The sequence below is a fragment of the Coregonus clupeaformis genome, unplaced genomic scaffold, assembly GCF_020615455.1.
Source record: "Coregonus clupeaformis isolate EN_2021a unplaced genomic scaffold, ASM2061545v1 scaf1239, whole genome shotgun sequence".
Taxonomy (NCBI): domain Eukaryota; kingdom Metazoa; phylum Chordata; class Actinopteri; order Salmoniformes; family Salmonidae; genus Coregonus; species Coregonus clupeaformis.
The window spans coordinates 87,112-98,959 of record NW_025534693.1 but is presented as its reverse complement, the minus strand read 5'-3'; the positions used below and the strand labels follow the sequence as shown (position 1 = coordinate 98,959).

Sequence of the window (11,848 nt, the reverse complement as noted above, 5' to 3'; positions counted from 1 at the left end):
TCTGTCAGTAGAGGATGCCTGGTTGTTCTTTAAAAGTGCTTTCCTCTCCATCTTAAATAAGCATGCCCCATTCAAAAAGATCAGAACTAAGAACAGATATAGCCCCTGGTTCACCCCAGACTTGACTGCCCTTGACCAGCACAAAAACATCCTGTGGCGTACTGCATTAGCATCGAACAGCCCCCGCGATATGCAACTTTTCAGGGTAGTCAGGAACCAATATACACAATCAGTTAGGAAAGCAAAGGCTAGCTTTTTTAAACAGAAATGTGCATCCTGTAGCACTAACTGCAAAAGGTTTGGGACACTGTTAAGTCCATGGAGAATAAGAGTACCTCCTCCCAGCTGCCCACTGCACTGAGGCTAGGAAACACTGTCACCACCGATAAATCTACGATAATCGAGAATTTCAATATGCATTTTGCTACGGCTGGCCATGCTTTCCACCTGGCTACCATTACCCCGGCCACCAACTCTGCCCCCTCCGCTGTAACTTGCCCATGCCCCTGGGTGCACCTCAGCCACGCTAAAGGTCCTAAACGATATTATAACCGCGATCGATAAAAGACAGTACTGTGCTGCTGTCTTCATCGACCTGGCCAAGACTTTCGACTCTGTCAATCACCGCATTCTTATTGGCAGACTAAATAGCCTTGGTTTCTCAAATGACTGCCTCGCCTGGTTCACCAACTACTTCTCAGATAGAGTTCAATGTGTCAAATCGGAGGGCCTGTTGTCTGGACCTCTGGCAGTCTCTATGGGAGTGCCACAGGGTTCAATTCTCGGGCCGACTCTTTTCTCTGTATATATCAATGATGTCGCTCTGGCTTCTGGTGACTCTCAGATCCACCTCTACGCAGACGACAACATTTTGTATACATCTGGCCCTTCATTGGACACTGTGTTAACAAACCTCCAAACGAGCTTCAATGCCATACAACACTCCTTCCGTAGCCTCCAACTGCTCTTAAATGCTAGTAAAACTAAATGCATGCTCTTCAATCGAACGCTGCTTGCACCCGCCTGCCCGACTAGAATCACTACTCTCGGCGGGTCTGACTTAGAATATGTGGACAACTACAAATATCTAGGTGTCTGGTTAGACCGTAAACTCTCCTTCCAGACTCACATTAAGCATCTCCAAACCAAAGTTAAATCTAGAATCAGCCTCCTATTTCGCAAAAAAGCCTCCTTCTCTCATGCTGCCAAACATGCCCTCGTAAAACTGACTATCCTACCGATCCTTGACTTCGGCGATGTCATTTACAAAATAGCCTCCAACTCTCTACTCAGCAAATTGGATGTAGTCTATCACAGTGCCATCCGTTTTGTCACCAAAGCCCCATATACTACCACCGCTGTGACCTGTATGCTCTCGTTGGCTGGCCCTCACTACATATTCGTCGCCAAACCAAATGGCTCCAGGTCATCTATAAATCACTGCTAGGCAAATCTCCGCCTTATCTTAGCTCATTGGTCACCATAGCAACACCCACCCGTAGTATGCGCTCCAGCAGGTATATCTCACTGGTCATCCCCAAAGCCAACACCTCCTTTGGCCGCCATTCCTTCCAGTTCTCTGCTGCAAATGACTGGAACGAACTGCAAATATCTCTGAAGCTGGAGACTCTTATCTCCCTCACTAACTTTAAGCATCAGTTGTCAGAGCAGCTTACCGATCACTGCACCTGTACACAGCCCATCTGTAATTAGCCCACCCAACTACCTCATCCCCATATTGTTATTTATTTTGCTAATTTGCACCCCAGTATCTCTATTCACACATCATCTCTTGCACATCTATCACTCCAGTGTTAATACTAAATTGTAATTATTTTTGCACTATGGCCTATTTATTGCCCTACCTCCATAACTTACTACATTTGCACACACTGTATCTATATTTTCTGTTTGTATTTTTGACTTTATGTTTTGTTTACCCCATATGTAACTCTGTGTTGTTGTTTTTATCGCACTGCTTTGTTTTATCTTGGCCAGGTCGCAGTTGTAAATGAGAACTTGTTCTCAACTGGCTTACCTGGTTAAATAAAGGTGAAATATAATAAAATAAAAATAAATAAAATTATGATGCATCCACTGTGTGGCTCAATTGTATCTCTGTGTTTACAGGTCTATATTTCCAAGATGAATTAAGATATTCTAATGATGTTTGTTTGTGTACAATGTCAAAACCTTTTTTTTCTTTGTCATTATGGGGTATTGGGTATAGATTGATGAGGATCATTTTTATTTAATCCATTAAGAATAAGGCTGTAACGTAACAAAATGTGGAACAAGTCAAGGGGTCTGAATACTTTCCCAATGCACTGTATGAGGATGACACTCAACTACATTTCTCCTTCCCCCTTCCGACACCCAGGTGGCGACACGCATCTCTGCATGCCTGGCAGATATCTCCGCTTGGATGTCGTCCCACCACCTCAAGCTCAACCTCGGCAAGATGGAGCTGCTCTTCCTCCCTGGGAAGGCCTGCCCACCCCAAGGCCTCTCCATCACGGTTGACAAATCCACGGTGTCCCACTCCCAGAGTGCAAAGGACACCTTGGCATGACCCTGGACAACACCTTGTTGTTCTCTGCAAATATCAAAGGAGTGACTCGCTCCTGCAGGTTCATGCTCTACAACCCCAACCCGAGTACTCCGTTCTGCCACTTCTGGTCTCTTGGCCCTCCCACCCTTACGGAAAGGCAGCTCCCCCTCAGCCCAGTCCAAGCTCTTCTCTGTCCTGGTACCCCAATGGGAGGGCAGCTCCTGCTCAGCCAAGTCCAAGCTCTTCTCTGTCCTGGTACCCCAATGGGAGGGCAGCTCCCCCTCAGCCCAGTCCAAGCCCTTCTCTGTCCTGGCACCCCAATTGTGGAACCAGCTTCCCCCTGAAGCTAGGACAGCAGAGTTCCTGCCCAACTTCCAAAAACATCTGAAACCCTACCTCTTCAAAGAGTATCTTAAATAATCCCACCTAGCTATCTTAAGATGAATGCACTAACTGTAAGTCACTCTAGATAAGAGCGTCTGCTAAATGACTCAAATGTAAATGTGTGTGTTTGTGAGTGAGTTAGTGTGAATGAATGATGCATTGAGGTCAGTGATTTTTGACCAGTGAGCACTGCACTTGACTGTAGGCCAGTATGAAAATGTATGCACTCATTAACTGTAAGAGCGTCTGCTAAATGACTAAAATGTAAATGTAAATGTAAAGCCCATTAATGTGCTTAAGTTTAAGAAGTTATTTGGCCACTTTAGTTGTGATACAAACCTTATCAAAACATACTACATGAGGTGGGCGACTATGATTTGAAAAAGTTGCAACAACAATAATGCGCTGTTTGCCTTAAGCATCATTCACAAGTGGTAATATGTCATTCACAAGTGATAGGCTAATATTGTCACCCATCAGACTATTCTTCATTTAATCTTGTCTTTACATATACAGTGGGGGGGGGAAGTATTTAGTCAGCCACCAATTGTGCAAGTTCTCCCACTTAAAAAGATGAGAGAGGCCTGTAATTTTCATCATAGGTACACGTCAACTATGACAGACAAATTGAGAAGAAAAAAATCCAGAAAATCACATTGTAGGATTTTTAATGAATTTATTTGCAAATTATGGTGGAAAATAAGTATTTGGTCACCTACAAACAAGCAAGATTTCTGGCTCTCACAGACCTGTAACTTCTTATTTAAGAGGCTCCTCTGTCCTCCACTCGTTACCTGTATTAATGGCACCTGTTTGAACTTATTGTCAGTATAAATGTGGTCCTCTGTAGCTCAGCTGGTAGAGCACGGCGCTTGTAACGCCAAGGTAGTGGGTTCGATCCCCGGGACCACCCATACACAAAAAAAATGTATGCACGCATGACTGTAAGTCGCTTTGGATAAAAGCGTCTGCTAAATGGCATATTATTATATTATTATTATTATATTATAAAAGACACCTGTCCACAACCTCAAATAGTCACACTCCAAACTCCACTATGGCCAAGACCAAAGAGCTGTCAAAGGACACCAGAACCAAAATTGTAGACCTGCACCAGGCTGGGAAGACTGAATCTGCAATAGGTAAGCAGCTTGGTTTGAAGAAATCAACTGTGGGAGCAATTATTAGGAAATGGAAGACATACAAGACCACTGATAATCTCCCTCGATCTGGGGCTCCACGCAAGATCTCACGCCGTGGGGTCAAAATGATCACAAGAACGGTGAGCAAAAATCCCAGAACCACACGGGGGGACCTAGTGAATGACCTGCAGAGAGCTGGGACCAAAGTAACAAAGCCTAACATCAGTAACACACTACGCTGCCAGGGACTCAAATCCTGCAGTGCAAGACGTGTCCCCCTGCTTAAGCCAGTACATGTCCAGGCCCGTCTGAAGTTTGCTAGAGTGCATTTGGATGATCCAGAAGAGGATTGGGAGAATGTCATATGGTCAGATGAAACCAAAATATAACTTTTTGGTAAAAACTCAACTCGTCGTGTTTGGAGGACAAAGAAAGCTGAGTTGCATTCAAAGAACACCATACCTACTGTGAAGCATGGGGGTGGAAACATCATGCTTTGGGCTGTTTTTCTGCAAATGGACCAGGACGACTGATCCGTGTAAAGGAAAGAATGAATGGGGCCATGTACCGTGAGATTTTGAGTGAAAACCTCCTTCCATCAGCAAGGGCATTGAAGATTAAACGTGGCTGGGTCTTTCAGCATGACAATGATCCCAAACACACCACCCGGGCAACGAAGGAGTGGCTTCGTAAGAAGCATTTCAAGATCCTGGAGTGGCCTAGCCAGTCTCCAGATCTCAACCCCATAGAAAATCTTTGGAGGGAGTTGAAAGTCCGTGTTGCCCAGCGACAGCCCCAAAACATCACTGCTCTAGAGGAGATCTGCATGGAGGAATGGGCCAAAATACCAGCAACAGTGTGTGAAAACCTTGTGAAGACTTACAGAAAACATTTGACCTGTGTCATTGCCAACAAAGGGTATAGAACAAAGTATTGAGAAACTTTTGTTATTGACCAAATACTTATTTTCCACCATAATTTGCAAATAAATTCATTAAAAATCCTACAATGTGATTTTCTGGATTTTTTTTCTCATTTTGTCTGTCATAGTTGACGTGTACCTATGATGAAAATTACAGGCCTCTCTCATCTTTTTAAGTGGGAGAACTTGCACAATTGGTGGCTGACTAAATACTTTTTTTCCCCACTGTACTAAATAATATATGTGTGAAATGTTTTTTGATTTAGATTGAACCATTATCATGCACCACTCTCGAAACAGGGGCAGCGGAAAAAATGCACGTCATCTATGCACTTAAATAGTGAATGGAGGACGATTTTTACGTGGTTCATTTTCATGCAGCCAGGTAGGCTATACTCCTGTTGTAAAGAGAAGCAATGTGCTTAATATTACGAACGTTGAGAAATAAATATAGTAGGCCTAGCCTTTAGAAAGCTGATGGGATCCTCCTCTTTTTAATAGAGGCCATCACTCTGTTTTCTCGCGCAATTGCATAGCCTATAGAAATGTTGTACAACATGAGCTCATGGGCTCTCATGAAGTGTTTGATTAGATTTTCGAACACATTTGCATTAATGTCAGAGTGATTAGAGGGACAATAGAGTGCTGAGTACCAGGCAGTTAGCAAGTTTGGTAGGCTACTAATGACCATCAGCAGCATCAGAGCTCGGAGAAGCCTAATTACCATGACTAAATGGTCACATGGAATTTGACTGCCTTTATGGCTCTTGAACGCCGGTGTGGCGGTAATATGGTCAACGCAACAGCCCTACCCACCACCTCAAGCTAAACCTCGACAAGACTGAACTGCTTCCTCCCGGGGAAGGCCTGCCTGCTTCAAGACCTCTCCATCACGGTTGACAACTCCACGGTGTCCCACTCCCAGAGTGCAAAAAACCTTGGCATGAACCTGGACAACACCCTGTCCTTCTCTGCAAACATCAAAGCAGTATCTCGCTCCTGCAGGTTCATGGTCTACAACATCCGTAGAGTACAACCTTACTGCACACAGGAAGTTGCGCAGGTCCTAATCCAGGCGCTTGTCATCTCCCGTCTGGACTACAGCTACTCTCTGTTGGCTGGGCTCACCACTTGTGCCATCAAACCCCTGCAACTTATCCAGAATGCTGCAGCCCGCCTGGTGTTTAACCTTCCATGTCACCCCACTCCTCCACACACTCCACTGGCTTCCAGTCGAAGCTCTCATCCACTCCAAGACCTTGGTGCTTACCTACGGAACAGCAAGAGGAACTTCTGCTCCCTACCTTCAGGCTATGCTCAAACCCTACAACCCAACCCGAGCACTCCGTTCTGCCACCTCTGGTCTCTTGGCCGTCCCACCCCTACGGCAGGGCAGCTCCCCCTCAGTCTGCCACCTCTGGTCTCTTGGCCGTCCCACCCCTACGGCAGGGCAGCTCCCCCTCAGTCTGCCACCTCTGGTCTCTTGGCCGTCCCACCCCTACGGCAGGGCAGCTCCCCCTCAGTCTGCCACCTCTGGTCTCTTGGCCGTCCCACTCCTACGGCAGGGCAGCTCCCCCTCAGTCTGCCACCTTTGGTCTCCTGGCCGTCCCACCCCTACGGCAGGGCAGCTCCCCCTCAGTCTGCCACCTCTGGTCTCTTGGCCGTCCCACCCCTACGGCAGGGCAGCTCCCCCTCAGCCCAGTCCAAGCCCTTCTCTGTCCTGGCACCCCAATGGTGGAACCAGCTTCCCCCTGAAGTTAAGGACAGCAGAGTCCCTGGCCATGTTCTGAAAACATCTGTTAGTTCACGAAAGTATACTTTACTAACACTCACACTTGGCTTTTTTCCCAATCACCTTGCTGATAGCAACTTTTTGAATAAAATGTACTTATTGTGATATGTGCCAGTCCCACCTAGCTATTTTAAGACAAATGTACTAACTGTAAGTCCCTCTGGATGAGAGCATCTGCTAAATGACTAAAATGTAACAATATGAAAAAATATAGTTGTTTTGTTCTACCCCGGGTAGGGGTAATATAGTTGTTTTGTTCTACCCCGGGTAGGGGTAATATAGTTGTTTTGTTCTACCCCGGGTAGGGGTAATATAGTTGTTTTGTTCTACCCCGGGTAGGGGTAATATAGTTGTTTTGTTCTACCCGGGGTAGGGGTAATATAGTTGTTTTGTTCTACCCCGGGTAGGGGTAATATAGTTGTTTTGTTCTACCCCGGGTAGGGGTAATATAGTTGTTTTGTTCTACCCCGGGTAGGGGTAATATAGTTGTTTTGTTCTACCCCGGGTAGGGGTAATATAGTTGTTTTGTTCTACCCCGGGTAGGGGTAATATAGTTGTTTTGTTCTACCCCGGGTAGGGGTAATATAGTTGTTTTGTTCTACCCCGGGTAGGGGTAATATAGTTGTTTTGTTCTACCCCGGGTAGGGGTAATATAGTTGTTTTGTTCTACCCCGGGTAGGGGTAATATAGTTGTTTTGTTCTACCCCGGGTAGGGGTAATATAGTTGTTTTGTTCTACCCCGGGTAGGGGTAATATAGTTGTTTTGTTCTACCCCGGGTAGGGGTAATATAGTTGTTTTGTTCTACCCCGGGTAGGGGTAATATAGTTGTTTTGTTCTACCCCGGGTAGGGGTAATATAGTTGTTTTGTTCTACCCCGGGTAGGGGTAATATAGTTGTTTTGTTCTACCCCGGGTAGGGGTAATATAGTTGTTTTGTTCTACCCCGGGTAGGGGTAATATAGTTGTTTTGTTCTACCCCGGGTAGGGGTACCTCAAACTAACGCCCTTTTTGAGGATTGGCCACTAGCCTACAGCGCCAACCTCCTGGTCTCTAATCTCTGGCCAATCTCTCCACCATGCTCTGTTGCATTTGTATAACCTTTTATGTATCAAGCCAAACGTAGAGATGTTGACGTTGTCAAAGTTATTGATGTATCTTCTATGTATTTAAGGCACTCTGTTAAGGCTTGATGCATGTTCTTCATTACATTTATATTTTTTATATTCAACATGTGAGAATGGACAGAGATTCATATATTTTTATGGTCTCTTTGATTTGATCCTCATTTTTGGTCACATGACCTCCACAGAGTTACATAGAGCAGGTTTCACAGCACCTGGAAACGCTTTACTGCAGGTCTCACAGCACCTGGAAATGGTTTACTGCTGATGTCTTTGTAAGAATCCAACATGAAAAAAGTTACTGTCTGAACTGTCCCCTCCCATGGTCCCCTCTCCCCTGAATGTACACAGAAAGCGGCACAGGTCCTAATCCAGGCACTTGTCATCTCCCGTCTGGATTACTGCAACTCGCTGTTGGCTGGGCTCCCTGCCTGTGCCATTAAACCCCTACAACTTATCCAGAACGCTGCAGCCCGTCTGGTGTTCGACCTTCCCAAGTTCTCTCATGTCACCCCCCTCCTCCGCACACTCCACTGGCTTCCAGTTGAGGCTCGCATCTACTACAAGACCATGGTGCTTGCCTACGGAGCTGTGAGGGGAACGGCACCTCCTTACCTTCAGGCTCTGAACAGACCCTACACCCAAACGAGGGCACTGCGTTCATCCACCTCTGGCCTGCTGGCTCCCCTACCTCTACAGAAGCACAGTTCCCGCTCAGCCCAGTCAAAGCTATTTGCTGCTCTGGCACCCCAATGGTGGAACAAGCTCCCCCACAACGCCAGGACAGCGGAGTCACTGACCACCTTCCGGAGACACTTGAAACCCTACCTCTTTAAGGAATACCTGGAATAGTATAAAGTAATCCTTCTACCCCCCCATTAAAAAAAAAGGTGGTTGTCCCACTGGCTATCATAAGTTGAATGCACCAATTTGTAAGTCGCTCTGGATAAGAGCGTCTGCTAAATGATGTAAATGTAAATGTTATGTGTTCTCTGTGCCTGTCTGTCTGCCTGGAAGGAGGATATTGTGTCTATACATTTCAAGTGAAAACAGAACAATTTAAAGAGACAGAGGTTGAGGCTAGAATGTGACGTCAGTCTAACTGTATTTATTAGGAAGTTCAGAAGAACACGTTGTTGCCAAAGTGTATGACATATAGTTATGACAGTAGCTGGCATATTTATTCTTAATAAATTATATACCACAGTAACAATAAATGACATGACAAGACTGGGCTTCATGTTGGAATCAATTTAGATACAATCATGTCTTGGGTATACAGTCAACATACAGTAAGCAGTGCAAAAATGATTGATTGGTTCCAACAGAAAAACAACTCTTAATGAGTAGTCAAAGTACCAAGCAGCCTTAATACCTTGGTGTAAGTCAAGATATGGTTCATTAATTAGAGAGAGAAAAGATGAGCTGATTCTGCAATTAATAAGTTATCATGATATACAACCTTATACCCCGGCATTGTTGAATACACATATAGAACTGTAATAATTAGGTTACAGAACTGCTGTGTCCAGTTAGACATGTCATTCCACTAGGTGGTGCTGCTAGCATAATAAATAATTAGTACAGGAGGAAATACATCTAGAATATACAGTACATGGCAATCAGAAATCTACAGTGCAACCCCAACAGTTAAACAAACATAAATAAACATACATTACTGTATATCCAACTCTCCTTACTGTACCATCAGAAATATACAACAATCACTAATAGTAATTTGCTCTGGATAAGAGCGTGTGCTAAATGACTAAAATGTCAATGTAATCCAAAACATATTTTAAATAAGCATGGCAATCATAAATATACAGTACAGTCATAAATATACAGTACTAACAGAAATATACTGTACAAATCAGAAATATATAATATATTTTAAATAAATGGTCATTACCATATTTACAACCTTTTAGCATTTAATAGTTTTTGTACGAAACTCACAGATTCCACTGTCTTTAATGATACACGGTATGTTGCTTTGAAGCGAAGGTACGACTCCAGACATCTGATCGCCACGTCATCCACCTCGGGGTCAAACTTGTTAGCGATGAGGTGGTGTTGGTTTAGCAGCCACTGCAGGTCCCCAGCCCCATAGACACACACAGCCCTCCTGTAGGTCCCGGAGCAGTGGGGGTAGGGGGCTCCGCTCCTCACATCCCCAGCCAGGTAGCTCCATCTCACCACCCTGGCCATGGAGTTCATATCAGACTGCTGGTACTTACTGTTGGCGGGGTAGGAGCCTGGGACAGAGGGCATGCGCTGCAGGGTGGCCCACAGGTGTTCATCAGGACTATAGGTGTCCTTCTCCCACTCCAGCAGAACCCGGACCTCCTGACTCTCCGTCACGTGACGGACGAAGGCCCTGGAGACCACGAAGTAGGCGTTGCCAGAGAACATGGGGGTGTTGATTGGTGGAGGGGTCTTCTTAACAGCTGTCCTGACTACTGTGTTGATGACGTTGTGGTGAAACTGCCATCTGCCCTTCTTATTGTTGTTGGTGACCTCTGACTCCATGCTGTTCTTCCCGTTCAGCAGCTTGAGGGCCTGAACCATCTCAGCGTTTGTCTTAATGGGGAAGTCGGTTCCACAGGTGTTGAGCAGGTACCTCCACTGGACCGGTGACTTCAGCAGGTCATCCATACAGTTCAGATCAGCCTGCACTCTGGACCAGGAGGCGTAGACCACGCTCTCTATCTTACTGGCCACAAACACATTGGGCAGGCAGGACACGATAGCGCTCACTGCACTCCTGAAGTCCTCGGATGACTTCTGGTCGACGTGGACGCAGTAGACGTTCTGAGGCGTGTACACGGCACGCAGGAGCCTCTCAAACATCTCAATCTTCTCGTGGATGACCATGGAGTAGGCGATGGGGAACTCCTCCTCCTCCTGGCTGAGAGGCACAGTAATGAACCCTCTGTCTGTGACGTATCTCTGGCAGTCCTGAGTCACGTTGTGGTAGAAGGTCTCCGACAGCTGCTGGCTCTTCTTCTTGGTCTTCAGCAGTCTGCTGAGCTGTTCCTTCTCCAGACCCTCCAGGTCTCCTCTGATGATGGCTGAGCAGGCCGGCAGGTCAGCAGCGTAGTGCAGAGGGAAAAGGTCTGGAGCGCGGAGAGGCTTCCTGTCAGAGCAGGTTCTGAGAGCGGCCCACAGCAACAGAGAGACAGAGCCACTCAGTAGGATCAGAGACAAGTTCCTGAAGACTCTCTGAGATCTGGACAACAGAAGAGGAGACATGACTAGTCGGTTATTATCTAACTATGTAGTATTCTCTATGGTAGCATATGGCTAGCTAGTCTATGGTAGCAGTATCTATGGCGGTCTATGTGGTGGTATTAGCATCTACATCTAAGGAGCTAAGGAGTTGCACACTGCTGCTCAACTGAATAACGTGTCTCGCCCGCACCTCAGAGCTCAAATAAATGACACACCTCTCACACTTCAGTTTAAAAGGAGAGCTGTAATCATTGACTATAGTGGGCATGGTCTATGTGCATGGCGTATACACTTACGTTGGCATGGCCTTTCTGTAGACACTATGGGAGTGGCTCAACCTGTAGCACCCTATGCATGGTTTCCCCTGTTTGTGGATCATTTCCTGGTCAACATTGTGACACATCAGTAGCACTATAAAGTAGAATAAGCAGAATGAAATCAGGGGTTGGAACCGAAATTATTTTATAATCGTTTAGTTCTGAACAGAACCATTATTTTTTCGTTCCGTTCCACTGTTCCGACCAGCAAAATAAAGTTCTGAACCGGTTCCAACCAAAAAAAGCACCAGATTATATTATTCCTTTTTAAACCTCTGAAATCTATTTTGTTTACATTAAATGACTTCACAAATGGATAGAGCAGCTTGCTATGGCGCAGCCAAGCTATGTACATGCATTGAACAGACAAGTGTAGTGTAGGGT

General features: G+C 45.6%; 1 protein-coding gene across 1 annotated transcript; it reads right to left on the bottom strand.

Moving 5' to 3' along the window:
- Positions 1-9,872: 9,872 nt before the first annotated feature.
- Positions 9,873-11,451, bottom strand: LOC121531469 (beta-1,3-galactosyl-O-glycosyl-glycoprotein beta-1,6-N-acetylglucosaminyltransferase 3-like; the record flags this gene model as incomplete). Its single annotated transcript, XM_045217809.1, has 2 exons — positions 11,444-11,451; positions 9,873-11,145 (listed from the first exon to the last, which is right to left on the bottom strand). Coding segments are annotated over exons 1-2 (1,281 nt in total), but the record flags the coding sequence as incomplete, so codon positions are not given.
- Between the last annotated feature and the right edge of the window lie 397 nt (positions 11,452-11,848).